The sequence below is a fragment of the Gastrolobium bilobum genome, unplaced genomic scaffold (genome assembly GCF_033153095.1).
Source record: "Gastrolobium bilobum isolate Gb01-03AN ecotype WA unplaced genomic scaffold, APGP_CSIRO_Gbil_v1 utg59715, whole genome shotgun sequence".
NCBI lineage: Eukaryota > Viridiplantae > Streptophyta > Magnoliopsida > Fabales > Fabaceae > Gastrolobium > Gastrolobium bilobum.
This window is the reverse complement of record NW_026899485.1, coordinates 41,250-59,394: the sequence shown is the minus strand read 5'-3', so window position 1 is coordinate 59,394 and position 18,145 is coordinate 41,250. Positions and strand designations below refer to the sequence as shown.

The window sequence follows — 18,145 nt, the reverse complement described above, 5'->3', positions numbered from 1 at the left end:
AAATTGCTAGCAAACAAAAAAAATCAAGTCTAAGGTTTGAATTAAACTTCAACTTCAAATACTTTTTGAAATCTTTAAACTGGTATGCATAAAAAATATATTTTATTGTTGCATTAAATATATAAGCATTAAATATAAAAAAAAAAACAAATACGAGCATAGTAATATTCTAGGGAATCTATTTAATGTTTTATATTTTATATTCTTTATTATTTATTATAAGAAACTGAACCAACCGTTTCGATGTTGAAACTTATGGATATATATCTATTAATTTTCATTTTTTTCCCTCCTTTGTTTGTATCCTCTTTCTTCTCTTTCACATAAAAGCTTCCCCTTCTTTCTCTGCAAATCCGTCTTTTTCACAATGATCTGCATTCTCCGAAGAACCAATTTCTGAATCTCTCTCTCTCTCTCTCTCTAGAATGGAGTGTGTCTCTGAAGATTGCTTCGATAACACTCAACGTCCCTACTCAGAAAACAGCGACCAGCGACTCTATTTCGTTCCTCACAGGTCTCTTCCTTTTTTTCCTTTTTTTTTTTTTTTATCTTACTTCAATTTCCGAACCGCAATTCAAACATTTGCTTCTCAATGATTTCACATGAATCAATCTCAATTCCAATCAATAGCGTTCGAGGAGTAAGTTGTTTGTGTGTGTGTGTGTGTGTGTGTGTTTCATGTTTCAGGTGGTGGAAGGAAGCGCAGGATTCAATGTCTGCGGGTTCGGATGTGAAGAAAGGGGTTTTGTATACAGCATTGCCTGGTTCGTCTTATGCGGGTCCTATGAAGATCATCAATAACATTTTCAATTCAGATCTTGTGTTGAATCTTCGGATGGAGGATAAGGATTCGCTACACAATCTTGAAAATGGTGAAGTAGGTGTGTCTGGACGGGGATTTGCTTTGGTTTCTGGGGAAATGTGGTTGAAGGCACTCAAGTGGTGAGTGTTTTTAAATAAAAAATAAAATAAAATTATATATAAACTTGAGTGTGTTTGTGTGTATTTGAGGAAAGATGGTAGAAGTAAACTGTATGAGGTTTTGGTTAGAATGTGCATTGATGCAACTCATTGGTCTCAACTCAATTGTGCTGTTTTGGATCCCACTAACTGTGTGCAATTTAAACAGCTGGCTTGACATTGTTTATTGTTCTACTGTGTGAAACTCCACTAGGTTTTCATATTTATGGTACAGTTTAATGCCCTCTCTTCATGGTTATTTATGCCATTTTTTACAATAGTCTTATTACAAACCGTGTTTGAGGTTTTTTTTGAGGACAAACAATTTCAAGTCTTAGATTTGCAGCCATCATTGATTTCTGTTCCTGTGGCAAATTAGTTCTATCTTTTCCATACTTGGAATTCTAGCATATGATTCCTTTAAATATTTGGTCAAATTAGGGTTTTTACTTGGTGATACCTGAAAGCTGAAGTAGTATAGGTAAGGTGGTCGGAAATTTTTTTCTTACTTTTCATGGCCATTTCAATAATTTTTTTATTGCTATTAGATGATGAACTTATTTATTTATTTACTTTTGTTTTTGTTAAACATTAATTTAAGTGCATTTCTTTGGGAATATGAATTTAAAAGTTTTGCATATTGATGACTACTTTTCCTGGTCTGACTGGAGATGTTTGTGGACAAACTGTAATTATAGCTACAGAAATTTTGTTTCATTTTTTTTTTTTTTTTTAAATTTGTTCCTGGTGGAAAAAAGTTAAGGAGTGGGGAGGCTACGCCATTCCAAGGCCAGGGCACTCCACAAGCCTCCAAGAGGACGGACAACACTAATTACATATCGCCTACCAAGGGATATAAATTTAATTTCAATAGGTGATCACTTTTTTCAAAAAAAAAAAAAAAAGGGCGCTAGGAACCCTTGGGCTGCTTCAATTATTGTTTTGAAATTTAAATTAATCCACTTCACAGGGACCTAAAGTTTGCAGCATATTCTTGATGGTAATTTTTGGGCACAGCCATTGCCTGTGAAAAGCTTGCAAGATAACCAAATTTATCACCTTTAGGGACTGGTGTTAAAGACGAGGTGTTAAAGATGAGAGGGCTAGTGGAGTTATTACATTTTTCATTGGATTCTCAGTGTTTGGGATTTTTCTTCTCCATTAGCTTTTACACCAGTCAAGTACTGGTAGCTAACTCTAAATGTTTAATAAAAGTAGTTTGCTTGACAGTTAATTATCTAGTTATCTCCTAAATGAGTATGCCATGATTGTATCATGTATTATATATGTAACACATAACCTGCAACTTAAAATTGCTGGTATGTTTTCGATGACAGAATGAGCAGGAATTGTGTTCATTCTCTCTCCAGGAATGAGCAGTGACATCCAAATTTAAGGCTGAATAAATGCACATGACGGAGTAGTTACATGGATTCAGAGATATAGATGTGCACACATTTGTAAACTTGCTTCCATTTTTAATGTATAGTAGAACTCAGAATATGAAAATATTATTTTTGGACGCTTGTAACAATTCTTATGTGATATTCTTTGATTGAGTTCTATGGAACTTGAGTGCGAGAGGAAGACCTTTGTTTTATATTACATAGGATTAAAGTTGTAATTACAGAATAAATTTTGACTATTCATCATGTACGGCAGGTAACTCAAACAGAGATGTATGTGTGTATTTATGTAAATATTGTTACTTTATATAATTTTTGTGGATATAAACTTGGTAAAATTGATGCATAATTTATGAGCATACTATTGCTATTTTTATTTGTTAAGAACTGACATATTTATATGTCTCTGTTTTATGGTAATATTTATGCTTCCTACTTGATATAGAATTTCCAGTAGTGAATGATGTGTTTATTTTAATAAGTGGATAAGATATTTATTGCTATTTATAATTTGCTAGTACTAGTTTTTAATGTTGACCCTTTAAGATTGTTCATGATTCTAGATGCAACTCATGAAAGCTTTTTGACATTTGGAATATTTTGTTACTTACATGTTCTTTATTACATCTTTTGATATTTCCTTTAGGCATAGTGATTCGAAAAATGCATTGAAGGATGAAAGAGGGTTTTCAGCTACTGAGGATGATATAGCAGATGTTTATCCTTTACAGCTAAGGCTTTCTGTTCAGAAAGAAACAAATTCATTGGGATTAAGAATAAGCAAAAAGGTAAATATCTCTCTTCGCAGGTAGTTTTTGATTCCTTATAGCATTGCTTTTGTCTTAGAGGTATCTAATGGTAAGCATTTGGATTGACCATCCTCATTTTATTTGTCATTTTTTTTGGTAGACATATTTCTCATTTTTTTAGTTATATTTTTTCATGGAATGCTGATAGATACATTCTATATATGTGTGTGTGCGTTTCATCATTTTCTGTTTTATGATCATTTAGAGTTCACAACTGAACATTTTCTATCTGTACTTAAAGTTCATGTCTGAGTTTGGTGCACCATGATGTTTTGATGAACCTATGTCCTGGAGGGTAACACAATAATAACCATGATATAATTATATTGTTGTTTTTATATAATTTAGCCCTATATGAGTGCGTTTATATCCATAAGGTTTTAGGGAATCATTGTTTTTATTTTTTATTACCATTTTATTATTCAAATCCTAACCCGCTCTTCCCATTTTCCCCCTTCTTTCTAGGACAACGCAGTTGAGCTCTTTAAAAGATCCTGTAAAACATTCAGTGTGGATTCAGAGATGGTAATATAATATTCTATTGCTGTTCTACTTATCAATTTTTTTTTTCTTAATATATCTTCTTGCTACTGCAAGAAATTGATAATTTTCTTGTTATTGCACAGTTATACATTTGGGACTTTTCAGGTCAGACAATGTTATTTTTTGCGAAGGACAAAAACGGGTTCCCAACAGACTGTCAAAGGCAGTCTGAGGAGGTAAGCGGCATTATATTTTGATTAAAAAATTTCTGTTTGTGCTTGTATCTTTCTGTACTCTGTCTTCATATTTCAGAATTTTATTTTTAAAATTTTCCCCAGTATCAGGGTTGAATGTTTGTTATGTCATATATCCCATAACCATTTGGTGGCTTAGCATGCTGTTTATCTAAGATTAAGGTTTTTTGGATCTTAGGACTGTGGGATGCTTTAATAGTTATTTATAAAATTTATATGAAAAGGACACCATGGCACAATGTGACTTGGATATAATATAAACCAAAGGGCTCTTATGTGAGGAGGTGTGTTAGAGAATAATATAAACTATTAAAAAGGCCCTCACCCAACACCTTAAGTTTTCGAGTTGAAATGGTTCTTTACATGGTATCAGAGCTTCAGTGACCACAAGGTCAGGAGTTTGATCTTCACCTCCCCTCACTTGTGGAATTAAATAAGCATAAGGTAAACAAAAAAAAAGAAAAAAATTAGGCCTATGCAATATTTACGCTTTAAGCCCGAAGGGCTCTTGCGTGAGGGAGTGTGTATAAACCATTAAAAAGGTCTTCACCCAACACCTTAAGGTTTTGGGTTGAATTGATTCTTTACACAATAGTTGGTGTTGATGTCATGTGACCTAGAGGTCACAGGTTCAAATCATGTAATCGGTATCTTGAAAACGAAATGTAAGGCTGCCTAATATAGACTCACACAATGGGTTTGAACCTTTCTTGGACCCTGCGCATAGCAGGAACTTTATAGCACAAGTTTTCCCTTTTTATAGAAATAAGTGTTGAGGTGTGTTCCTTCATTAATACTTAGTGGCTAAGCATGCACTTCATTTATGGATGCATGACTCAATGTCTGTTCAACCACCTCAATGAATGTTGTCCCACTTATCATTGATGAAGATTCTAGAAGAAGATTTAAGGTTTCTCTTCACCTTATAAATCAATTGAAACCTCTTGTAACGAAGAAGAATTTTGAGTGTGAGAATCCTCTGAAGAGAAGATTGAGAGTGAGACATCTTTAGAGAAGAACCTTGTAACCATCATTGTTAGTGAAGTTTGAGTGTACCTTTAGTGTGACTAGGGAAGTTTGATCTCCTTGTAATCCTACTATTCATAGTGGAAGATTTTCTAGACTAGTGTTCTGTGATTTTTACTTCTCTGCATTAGAGAAGATTTTTCACGTTAAACTTTGCTGTGTCTTTTTTTTCCATCTTTCGTTTACTGGACTTTCTTTGTTTCTACGTTTTTGACCGATTGGTGGTGTTAGACCGGTTGATAGTGTTGCCAACCACCGACCTGTACCACTTGTTGATTTTAGACAAATTGCTTGTGTTGCCGACCGGTAACACTTGTTGAGCCGGGTGGTTAGCTATTGTGTCAGGCAATAAGTTAATGTGCCGGGTGGTAAGCTCATGTACCAGGCGGCATTGCCGATCGAGAGAACTGCTTCCGCATGAACTATTTGAAGGACCATGTCCAAACAATAAGATGCAATAGGGTCTAGTTCGACAACTTGCAAGTCTTCCTGCACCACTTTATGTTTCTTTTCCCTTTGATTTTTGTTTGGGGTGCAATATTTTTTATCATTGCATATAATCAATGGCTTTGGAAAAACTTTAATTATGCAAATATGTGTCAATATTGCGTATTGCTGTAATGAAACGTGACATTTGCATTTTATTGTGTTGGGTACCAGTGTCATTCATTTGTTGTGCTAGAATCAAGATCAAATCTTTAGGGTTCAATCATACTTGGGTTTATTTACATGTGATTAGATATTAGTTAGGAGTTTGAACAAATGTTTAACAATTATAGAAGCTATGAATTTTCTTAAGATTGTCCCCATACAAGTAGAAATTTATTTTTATCCCCTTTTCTCGCAAGTTCTTTATTGATAATTAAATTCGTCATTTTGGTTTCCTGCTTTAATCTCAGTCCTTGACCAGGAATGACCCTTTAAACTCTATTTGTAGATGCAACAGTGTTGGTCAGTGACTGTAGTTTTGTAATGTGCTGAATGTTTGAGGCAAAAATCATAATTTCTTGGAAGTTGATAACTTGTATTTTATCATTTTATGTCTGCTTCAAATGACCTTACTAGATTTTCTTTGGAATCTTTATTTGTTATCGTTACAATACAATAGCTTGTCTTGAGTGTCCCACTATGACCCCTAGTTAATATTTATGATAATAACTTTACCTTATGAATCATTGGGAAATAGCTATGATTCTATTAAATGCTTTACATGCCATATTAATGCATGACTGTGAATGATGTACAGATTTTTCTAGAGTTCCAAGTTTACGGTTTGTCTGACTCATTGAGATGTAGCGAAGGGAAAAAAGATGAGATGGCAAGCTTTTCTAGCAGTGCTTCACTGAAGATGAATGGTAGCGTTGGTAGTATGAATACTAATTGTATCCATGCCAATTCTTTGACCTTCTCTTTACGCCCTGGCGAAGCTGGTTCCTTGGGCTTAACTGGATTACAAAACCTAGGAAATACCTGCTTCATGAACAGTGCCCTCCAGTGCTTAGCACATACGCCAAAGCTTGTTGACTATTTTCTTGAAGATTATGGAAGGGAAATAAATCATGATAACCAATTGGGCATGGATGTATGTTATCATTTTTTAGCTGTTTATGATTTATTAGCTTGATATCTTTATAAATTCTCTTGCGGGGAACTTCTATGCTTAGCTTGTCTTTCACCTTTTTATTCTTTTCTTGGTATATGCTCCTTTGCCAGGGTGAGATAGCTTTGGCATTCGGAGATTTACTTAGGAAGTTATGGGCTCCTGGAGCGAGTCCTGTGTCACCAAGAACTTTCAAATCAAAACTTGCTAGATTTGCACCTCAATTTAGTGGATGTAATCAGCATGATTCCCAAGTTAGTGCATCTTGCTTCTTCATTCTATTTTTTACATGTTTTTAACTTTACGAGGTTCATTTCTCATGTACCTTCAATTGTCTGCTATATATTTATATATATTTATTGGGACATGTTATATTTACAAACTTTTTTGTTTACAAACTCTTACAAACTACACTAAGTACGACCGGTCATATTTAGTGTAATTTGCAAAAAAAGTTTGTAAACAGATCCTATCCCATATTTATTTATATATATATATATATATTTATTTATTTATTTATTTATTTCTACAGGAGCTTCTTGCTTTTTTATTGGATGGACTTCATGAAGATCTGAATCGTGTTAAATGTAAGCCTTATATCGAAGCCAAGGATGGGGATGGTCGAACAGATGAAGAGATTGCTGATGAATATTGGCACAATCATTTGGCTCGCAATGATTCTATCATTGTTGACGTGTGCCAAGTATGTTTCCATCCATGTGCAATTGCAGTACTATTTACTTAAGTAGGTTAAGAACCTCATAGTTCCTTGGTGGTTATTAAGTAATTATTTATAGAATCTTCTTTGCAACATTTATGATTTACTATTTTACTAATATAAATAAACAATGGGGTTTATTAGTCTCCTTTTGTAGGAAGGTTTTTCTCTTATGTCACACTCACAAACCAGCAATGGGACCCACCAAAATAAGAAAGAGAAAAAAAAATTAAATGGACCCCACGTTATTTTTCAGTGTGCAGGAAAAGAATGCTGTCTTATGTGACAGAAGATTAGTAAAACCCATAAACAATAACCTAACAGAGTTCAATCTAGTGCTTTAAGTGATTGACTATGGTTACGTAAGAGGTTTTTATATTTGTGTGTCATGCCAAATATATGAGTTCCAAAAATTATATCATGAAGTGTTTATACTCTTAACAGATTTATACTTGTTAGAAATAATATTATTTTATTATTATTAGAATAGTCTAGATTGTGGGCTTGGCCCATTAGGTCATCCCATTAGGTCTTTTTAGTCTCTATAAATAGAGAGCCTCCTTGTACAGACTTACACACTTGAATATACAATATATTTCAGATTCAATTTGGTATCAGAGTCTCGCCGCCCCCCACTTTCTCTTGTGGTATTTCTTAGCACAGGTAGGATGGGCCTGTTGCATTGTCCACTCTTCAAGCCCAATGGGCTCTCGTGTGAGGGGGCGTGTTGAGATATGTAGTCCCACATTGGTTGTACGTGCAACTAATGTGGAGTTTATAAGGCCTTGGGCACTCCCAAATCTTGCGCAATGATAATGCAAAAGAGTATGTGTCTCTTGAATTTTCTAAATTTTTGGATACACATGGGACGATACACCAGACTACTTGTCCCCACACTCCACAACAAAATGGAGTCGCTGAACGTAAAAATAGACATCTAGTTGAAACTGCACGTACTCTTCTCATTCATATGAATGTCCCACTTCGTTTTTGGGCAGATGCTATTATCACCTCATGTTTCCTTATCAACCGCATGCCCTCTTCTGTGCTAAATAATGATGTTCCCCACAGTATTTTGTTTTCCGGAGCACCTTCTTATCCTCTGCCTTTACATATTTTTGGCTGTACTTATTTTGTTCATGATCTTACTCCAGGTAAAGACAAGTTGACATCCAAGGCCTTCAAATGTATTTTCCTTGGGTATACCCGTTTTCAAAAAGGGTATCGTTGCTATTCACCTGATCTCAAGCGTTATATCGTTTCTGCTGATGTCACTTTCCTTGATCAGCAGCCTTTTCACTCTACTCCGTCTCCAGTGTCACAAGTTGATCAGGTCCTTCCTGTTCCTTTTCTTGACTTGTCTTTACCAGCTGCAGGTGCCCCTATTCCAGAGGAGCAACCAATTACCTCCATACCTGCAGATCGTCCTCTCCTCACATACCAGCGTCGTCAGCCTGCACCTCCTCCGACTTTGCCTCTTGATGACTCATCGCCTTTTCCCGTCGGCTCTTCTCCTCCGGATCCTCCATCAGAGACTCCTCCCATTGCCCTTCGGAAAGGTATTCGACCCACTCGAAATCCTCATCCCCTTTATTCTTTCTTGAGTTATGACAGACTTTCTTCACAACATTTTACTTTTGTTTCTAGTCTCTCTTCTATTTCCATCCCTAAAACCACAGGTGAAGCACTATCTCATCCAGGGTGGCGCCAGGCGATGCTTGATGAAATGCAGGCACTTCACTCTAATGGCACTTGGGATCTTGTTCGTGCTCCTCCCGGGAAGTCTGTTGTTGGTTGTCAATGGGTGTTCACAGTTAAAGTTGGTCCTGATGGCACTGTTGATCGCCTTAAAGCTCGCTTAGTGGCCAAGGGATACACACAGATCTTTGGTCTTGATTATGGGGATACCTTTTCTCCTGTTGCTAAGATGGCTTCTGTTCGCCTGTTTCTTGCCCTTGCCGCCATTCATCACTGGCCTCTTCTCCAACTTGATATTAAGAATGCTTTTCTACATGGTGACTTGCAGGAAGAAGTTTATATGGAGCAACCACCAGGTTTTGTTGCTCAGGGGGAGAATTCTGGAATGATATGTAAACTTCGGAAATCTTTATATGGCCTGAAGCAATCTCCTCGGGCCTGGTTTAGCCGCTTTAGTTCAGTTGTTGAATCCTTTGGCTTAATCAGAAGCAAAACCGATCATTCTGTCTTTTACCGGCATAGCTCTTCTGGCCAGTGCGTTTATCTCCTGGTCTATGTTGATGACATTATCATTACAGGCAGTGATCAGATCGGGATTGATCAGTTGAAAGAGCATTTATTCAATCAATTTCAAACCAAAGATCTTGGCAGACTTCGATATTTCTTGGGGATCGAAGTTGCACAGTCTAGGCGGGGCATTTCCATCTGTCAGAGGAAGTATGCACTGGATATCCTAGATGAGACTGGAATGTTAGGCTGTAAACCCATTGATACACCTATGGACCCCAATGTTAAGTTATTACCAGGACAGGGGGAGCCACTGCCAGATCCTAGTCGCTACCGCCGACTAGTTGGAAAATTGAATTATCTTACTGTGACAAGGCCAGATATCTCCTTCGCAGTGAGTGTTGCAAGTCAATTTCTTGATTCTCCCTGTGACTCCCATTGGGATGCAGTTATTAGAATTCTCCGATATATTAAAAAGGCGCCAGGAAGAGGTTTATTATATACAAATAAAGGGAGTTCAGAGATCTCTAGTTATTCAGATGCTGACTGGGCAGGTTCTCCTTCAGATAGACGATCCACCTCAGGGTATTGTGTTCTTTTCGGAGGAAATTTGATCTCTTGGAAGAGTAAGAAGCAAACTGTGGTCGCCAGATCCAGTGCGGAGGCAGAATATCGGGCAATGGCAAATGCAACCTGTGAGCTCATCTGGCTGAGACAATTGCTGAAGGAACTCCATCTCTGTGAACAAAGGCCTATGAAGCTCATTTGTGACAACCAAGCCGCTTTGCATATATCCTCTAACCCAGTCTTTCATGAGAGGACCAAGCATATAGAAATTGACTGTCATTTTGTTAGAGAAAAGATCCAGTCAAGGGAGATCGAGACAGCATTTGTCAATTCCAATGATCAACTTGCGGATGTATTCACTAAAGCTCTTAGAGGTCCCCGAATAGATCATATTTGTAACAAGCTGGGAGCTTTTGATATATACGCACCAGCTTGAGGGGGAGTGTTAGAAATAATATTATTTTATTATTATTAGAATAGTCTAGAATAGTCTAGATTGTGGGCTTGGCCCATTAGGTCATCCCATTAGGTCTTTTTAGTCTCTATAAATAGAGAGCCTCCTTGTACAGACTTACACACTTGAATATACAATATATTTCAGATTCAATTATACTGAATTCAGATATAGCATTATTCTGAGAGACACTTATACGTTGTAACATCCCGAGCGCTGATGAGGGCGGGGAGTGATCGCCGGTGCGAAAGGGCACAGACAAGGAGCGGCTCCTGACAGGCTTCCAGCGGGGGGGTTAAATGCATGACTGAATCGAATCGACACCCGAAAGAGAGGGATTCCAAAGACTGTGCAGGTGTGAGACTACACAGTTTGGGATAGCTTATAAGAATTAATTGGTACTACCTCTACTAACAAGATGCATCTGCTTTTCGGTAGCCCGGAACAGAAGAACTCCATAGTTAAACGTCCTTGACTTAGGGCAATTCTGGGATGGGTGACCTCCTGGGAAGTTTTCCCGGGAAGTGTGCGAGTGAGGACAAAGCACGATGAAAAGTCTCGTGTTAGTGTGTGGGTCAGTCATTGATCCTTGCAAGTTGCCAGGTGTTACAAGTGGTATCAGAGCCGGACCTCTCTTCCAGTACGGTGTGGTTCGAGGACAAACCAGGCGGAAGCTGGTGGGCATGTAACATCTCGAGCGCTGATGAGGGCGGGGAGTGATCGCCGGTGCGAAAGGGCACGGACAAAGAGCGGCTCCTGACAGGCTTCCAGCGGGGGGTTACATGCATGACTGAATCGAATCGACACCCGAAAGAGAGGGATTCCAAAGACTGTGCAGGTGTGAGACTGCACAGTTTGGTATAGCTTATAAGAATTAATTGGTACTACCTATACTAACAAGATGCATCTGCTTTTCGGTAGCCCGGAACGGAAGAACTCCACAGTTAAGCGTGCTTGACTCTGGAAGCCTGCCAGGAGCCGCTCCTTGTCCATGCCTTTTCGCACCGGCGATCACTCCCCGCCCTCGTCAGCGCCCGAAAGAGAGGGATTCCAGAGACTGTGCTGGTATGGGACGGTACAGTTGGGAATAGCTTATAAGAATTAATTGGTACTACTTATACTAACAAGATGCATCTACTTTTCGGTAGCTCGGAACGGAAGAACTCCATAGTTAAGCGTGCTTGACTTGGGGCAATTCTGAGAAGGGTGACCTCCTGGGAAGTTTTCCCGGGAAGTGTGCGAGTGAGGACAAAGCACGCTGAAAAGTCTCGTGTTAGTGTGTGGGGACAGTCGTTGATCTTTGCAAGTTGCCAGGTGTTACATAGGTCATCTGAAAATCTTTGAAAAAAATCATTTGAAGTTTCAATTCTATTGTTTTCAATATAATATTAATAATATAAATTAAAGGGTAAAAGGACAAGTTTCGATACACATGTGTGTGAATTAATAATATGATTTGCTTTGGAAATTTTTAAATTAACTTCTTTATTGGTTCATGTGTGTAGTGAGGGGTTAGAGGAGTGAATTGTGGCCATTGGATGTTCTATAAATGGTCAAAAAGATTAAAAGATCAAATCATGTGACTTTTTAAAATGTCCATGTGATAGTCATGGTAGCAGGTAACAACTAAATGCAAAAAGAGTTAGAATAATAAGAAACCTGCTTGAACTTAAATTTAATTTAAGAGTGATTCTTTCCTGGACCAGAAGATTGCAATCTACATATTTTATTCAATTGAGATGAAACTTGCTGTTTTTCTCGTTCATGAGAACTAGTTTGGTTACCTTTTTCTTCCCAATGGTAACCTTTTTGCCTTATGGATCACATTTATTATTTTATGCAGGGCCAATATAAATCAACATTAGTTTGTCCCATTTGTAGAAAGGTCTCTGTAACATTTGATCCATTTATGTACTTATCGTTACCTCTGCCTTCAACAGCAATGCGGACAATGACTGTATCTGTTGTTAGTAGTAGCATTGATGGAATTACTCAATTATCACCATATACCATTTTTGTCCCCAAAAGTGGTAGACTTGAAGATCTGACTCGAGCTCTTAGTATTGCATGTTCTTTGGAGGTCGATGAGACCCTATTAGTGGCTGAGGTATATCCTTTCAATTTAAACTGAAATCCGATATCAGTTCTCTTCTCCTTTGAGTTTCTTTATGGATACATATCAATCCTGTAGAAAACTATATCTCTGAAGCTAGGGCTGTGCTACAGGCAAACAACAACTGCATTATACGTTTTCTTGAAGATCCATCTGATTCATTATCCTTAATCAGAGATGCTGACAGACTAGTTGCTTACCGATTTATGAAAGATAATGGAGATGCCCCGTTGCTTGTCTTTATGAATCAGCGGATGGATGAGTAAGTTAATATGTTTCTCACATTGTTATTATTTTTTCTGGAAATGAGTTTCCATTAAAACTTCTCTTGTTTGTGATGAAAAATAATAGTTGGAGGGTGTCGTGAGCTAGTTTCTATTAAACTCTCTCAAATCAGTCTTTGCCTTAGATGGTTGTATTGTATTAGCTTAGCATTACAAGCAAATTTCTGGAAACAAGTCCAGCTTAACCTATTCACTGAGAAAGCTGGAAACTGGTATGACTCCAGTGCAGAAAACACCCAAATACAACAAATAGACCCTGATTTTGATCAATGTCCACCAATTTTTTTAAAGTCATTGACTTGGACACAGACCAGGTTAATCTACTTGATCCAGACACATTTTGCTGGGTAAGTTGTTAGTCTCATAGCTTTTGTTTTGATTTTTTTGGCCAGTTTGTGAGTGTTTTAAAAGTATGCCAATCCATTGCCTGGATTTGGTATTTGGTAATTCTTACCTACGGAGAGAGACATCACACTATCAGTGCGGCTAACTTATCTGCAAAAGTCAACACAGTTGCAGTGTTGCACCCAATGTATCATGAATTTATTTTTCCATGGAAGAAAACTTTTATAATTTCATTGTGTCTCCTGATTCTTGAACACTATGGGACTTGCATATTCTGTTGTCCGTATCAGGTAAAAATGAGGCACTGGCAAAAAAAACATTTGGATGAATGTATTAAATGGAATTTTGAAGTAAATATTTCTTTCCACAGAAATGATTAACGTGAATAATTGAATTATATAAATGCTTGTATTGTTAGGAAGAATTGATTTATGAGGTTTGTTTAAGTTTGGCAGTTTTTAATATGTTTTTCATATTTTCAAACCTAGTTTAGTTATTCATCTTGAGTCTTTAAAATGTATAAACAATAAACCTCTTTATTCAATTTCAATTACCTTATCAATATTTTGAAAGTTGCTTCTTACGGTAACAAATTCATAATATTTCAGTAATTTCAATTTTCAATTTCTATCTTATATAAATTAACTTGCCTACTTTGCCCCTTAAATCTCATTAGATATAGAGGCCATAATAGGAGTTTTTTTCCTCCCCTTTCTTTCTTATATTGAGGTTTTAAGTTGGCAGAAAATGCAATGTCTGAAATATTAAGTCTTATAGAAGAATAAAAGGATATGCAGTCATGAGCATGCCGAAAATACCTCCTCAAAGTTTTTCCCTGAACCCCTCACTATATCATTAGATCATACTGCTAGGATTCAGTAAGAAATGCAGGGGGTTGGTAAAGAGCATGCTTCTGCTAGGTATAATGATATTATTTGACACATATTCCGCATTGCGACAGATTAGATTTTCCTCTGCCATTGGCATTGTTAAACATGTACAGTTAATTTAATACTCACCACCAGTGAGTCAAAAAAAATTGGGTTCACATGCTCACATATACACATACATGCTATGTGTGGGCTTTTATTTTTCACTTGTGGTTTCCTTGCCATCAAATAAATTTAGCTTTTAACATTATATTGTCAGGCAGTACATCCATGGTAAATTGACTCCAAACAGGAAGGCATTTGGAATTCCTGTTGTGGCCAGAGTTTGCAATATTACAAATGGATCAGAACTCCGCAATTTCTATCTAAAGTTGCTCAGTCCATTTCGAATTTCAACTGAAGAGACCTTAGAAGATTTTGCCGTGTCTAAGAAAACAGAAGAAATTGCAGAAATGGAGGGGATCACAGCTCATAGTTTAGTATCAAATATGAATAGGTTGGGTTTAGATTGTCCTTCAGATGGAGAAATGGAGTTTTATGTAACAGATGAAAAGGGGATTATCAAGGGTTCTAATATATTAATGGATGAGCCACTGACAATAGATGGAAAGTTAAGGCTGCTGCATGTACTTGTATGTTGGTCAGATAAACAGATTCAACAATATGACACCCGACTTTTTAGTTCGTTGCCTAAGGTTTTCAAGTCTGGCTTTTTGGCAAAGAGACCTCAAGAGTCACTTTCACTATACAATTGCCTTGAAGCCTTCTTGCGAGAGGAACCTCTTGGACCAGAAGACATGTGGTTAGTTACCATTATAACATTAGGCAAAAGTACATTGTTTGGCATGCATTTTATTCTGCTCTATATGGAAGAGGTTCTATGCTAGATTACTATGCATTTAAGCTTTAGCATGCAAATAATTTTAGTATGTAACTAGTCAATGCACATTATACATTTTTCTAATATCTGTGAAGTTCAGTATTATCATCATCATTCATCACTGCCACAATCACTAGATTAGCATTTTCTCATGTTAGAATTGGATATTGTGTATTTATCCAAGTGTAGACTCTAGATTTTCCATCTATTCTGTGTTACATTCTTTGTGGTGCTTTATTAAAAATTGATCAGGGGAAGCAGCTTGTTTTGTAATGATTTTGATTACTGTTTCAGTTTTATTTTCAGATAGGTTAAGCAGATCAGAATATCAATCTTCTTCCTCCCTTCTGCCCTTCTATATTAGAGCATCTTTCATTTTTCCTACTTTTAATCATATAATTAGTACTCTAGCAAAACATTTTTGAAAACTGCACTTTCCATCTGTAAACATTGCTGCGTAAGTATTTCATATATTTCGGTCATTTGTCATTTGTTCTATATGTTAAGAGTCATACTCTTGGAACAAATCTATTAATGTTTATGAAGTATAAACTACTTGTCTTCAGTTCAAATTATTATTAAGTTAATAACGTCTAGAATTATGTATCTTGTGAATTAGTATTAATATTTTCTAAGGTGCAGTTTTCTGTAATGTTAGGTACTGCCCTGGCTGTAAAAGACATCGTCAGGCTAGTAAGAAGTTAGATCTATGGAGACTTCCTGAGATTTTGGTTATTCATCTCAAGAGGTTTCAATATAGTCGCTTCCTGAAGAACAAGCTGGAGACGTATGTTGACTTCCCCATAGATAATCTTGATTTGTCAGCTTATATTGCGCATGGGAACGACAAATATCACCGTTACATGCTTTATGCTATCAGTAACCATTATGGAAGTATGGGAGGTGGTCATTATACAGCATATGTCCATGTAAGTGTTATTCATTTTTTCATTACATTTTTCGTTTCTTAAGCGTATAGTTTTGGTTACGAGAAGTTTCACCCTGTAGAACATACTAATTTGGTGGAACATTAAAAATGATTTAAAGGACTCAAAAAGATTCTGCCTATTACCATGAAAGGTTGTCTTAATGTGTTTGGAGTAAAACTTTTATACTATTGGACATATAAAGATCTGTTAAAATGGATAGTGGATTGACTTTCAGGCCTATCCATTGGCTTATCTTGCAAATTTGCAAAGATTGTAAAAAGTTGATCTTATTTCGTTGATATTACTATTTTTATTTTGAAATTGGGGAAGGTTTTTGTTTTATAGTCTATAGATATATACACACACACATTTGCAACAGTTAATGTTCACCCTCATTGTTTTCTGCTCTTGCATTTAACGTAGCATGGTGGTGATCAATGGTATGACTTTGACGATAGCCATGTTCATCCCATCAGCAAGGAGAAGATAAAGTCTGCAGCCGCCTATGTTCTTTTCTACAGAAGACTTTTTTGAAGTATAAACATAATGGTAAAGTAGCATATAGTTAGAATGGCCTATTGAAGCTAGGTACCATTGATTAACATTATTGCCATCAATCTTACAGAGTATACCTAAGGTAGCATGCTTTTGTCATTCACATTTTTCAATTTTAGACTAGTTGAGTTTAAGAGTGTGGAAGAAATGAAAGGGATACTGTAAAACTTAGATATTGCATTTGATACATAGCGAGGGACAACACAAACACAACAGCACAAGTGATTGAGTCGCAAGACAATTTTTTGTGTTGTAAGTTGTTTGATGAACAATACATAGGACTAAAAGTTTTGTGATATCCATGGATAGAACAAAACAAAATTTATTGTAACACCCTTTGTGTTATGCATTATTTTGTGCGCAATAAAAGCTGGGATAATGAAGGGGTAGGAATTACTGGTCTTTTTCTATCTGTGATGTAAACAATATTTTATAAATTAGTTTAGTGGATAACAGAAATTTAGATATTTGTGTTGTCCCTTGAGGCCTTGAGTGTGTTTTGTCCTGTGCTTGCACTGTCAATCAAACAAGGTACAACTTTTTTGTCCTATGCTGATTTTTTTTTTAGCAAATCAAACGGACAAGAGGGAGTACTGAGGATTACATTTAAAGAGGTGAAAAGCATGCCTTGGGGCTGGAAGCATATTGTGTAGAGCTGTTTAACCATGCTAGAAGAAAATTTCCATTTCTAACTGTACCAACTCTTTTTGCGTTACAGTTATATCTTGTTCGCATTTTGTTTCTTTTTTTGAGACCAAATGAGATCTTGAATTTGATTTTGGAAAGTTAAGTGCATGTTTAAATTAGCTTATTTTGGAGGAAAATGTGTGTTTTTGCAATTTTCTGAAAGAGTGTTCGAAAAAAGTTATCTTTCAAAAAAGAAAAAAGAAAAAGGAAAGAAGCTGAAAGATGACATCCACTTAGATGTCATGTAGTTTAATTGATGTTCATGATATCACCTAATTGTCATTGTCCTTAGCTAACATCTTTCTCTACTATTTCAGTGGGAATAGTCGGCCCAACAGTTCTACACTTTGAAGTATTATAAGTAATAGCTCATTTTGTCTAGAATCTTCTGCTAATAGACAAAATCATTTTGATTTTCTATTTCCTTTTTTGATCCCCCAGAAAGTGACGTGTCAGTATTTCTTTTTTTTTTTTTTTTTTTCAAGAGTTGCAAAAGAAGTTCGAGAGAGAAAATTTGTTTTAACTGGCTTAAGTGTTAGCGCCTTGTACCTCTTAGGCGGATAGCTCAAGTATGAAAAACAAACAATGGTGTCACCATGCAGACTGCCCAAAACCTAATCACTACACCAATTTTAGTGGCTTAAAACATAACTTTCTTTTCCTATGCGCTTGAATAAAAGATGTACCTCATTCAAATGTCCATATGTATTTTGTGTCACTAAGATGTTTGGCAAAGGTAACATGAAGGTGGCATGATAGTAGTGCCTCTTAGTTGGATAGCACAAGTATGAACTGTATGATGAACATATTTTTTTTTTTTGAATACATAAACATATTTTCTTTTCCGAAGAAAACTCGTGCTTGAATAAATGATGCACCTCATTCAAATGTACAGATGTATCGTGTGACTTGCAGATGTTTAGCAAAGTAACATGAAGGTGGAACCTGATAGTTGTGCATCCAAGGATACCCAGTCCAAG

At 36.5% G+C, this 18,145-nt stretch overlaps 1 protein-coding gene across 1 annotated transcript; it reads left to right on the top strand.

Moving 5' to 3' along the window:
• Positions 1-425: 425 nt before the first annotated feature.
• LOC133290624 (ubiquitin carboxyl-terminal hydrolase 8-like) lies at positions 426-16,754 on the top strand. The gene is made up of 13 exons (XM_061488739.1): positions 426-514; positions 688-942; positions 3,013-3,154; positions 3,641-3,700; positions 3,802-3,894; positions 6,185-6,520; positions 6,652-6,792; positions 7,071-7,241; positions 12,326-12,589; positions 12,709-12,857; positions 14,374-14,916; positions 15,653-15,923; positions 16,347-16,754. The coding sequence occupies exons 1-13, from the start codon at positions 426-428 to the stop codon at positions 16,455-16,457; spliced, it is 2,625 nt and encodes an 874-aa protein (XP_061344723.1). The 3' UTR covers positions 16,458-16,754.
• Positions 16,755-18,145: the final 1,391 nt, after the last annotated feature.

Bases quoted from the DNA above. Each gene is read 5' to 3' on its own strand.
- LOC133290624 (XM_061488739.1), top strand. From the start codon at position 426: ATGGAGTGTGTCTCTGAAGATTGCTTCGATAACACTCAACGTCCCTAC. The intron at 3,155-3,640 runs GTAAATATCTCT...CCTTCTTTCTAG, and splicing joins GATTAAGAATAAGCAAAAAG to GACAACGCAGTTGAGCTCTT. The intron at 15,924-16,346 runs GTAAGTGTTATT...CATTTAACGTAG, and splicing joins ATTATACAGCATATGTCCAT to CATGGTGGTGATCAATGGTA.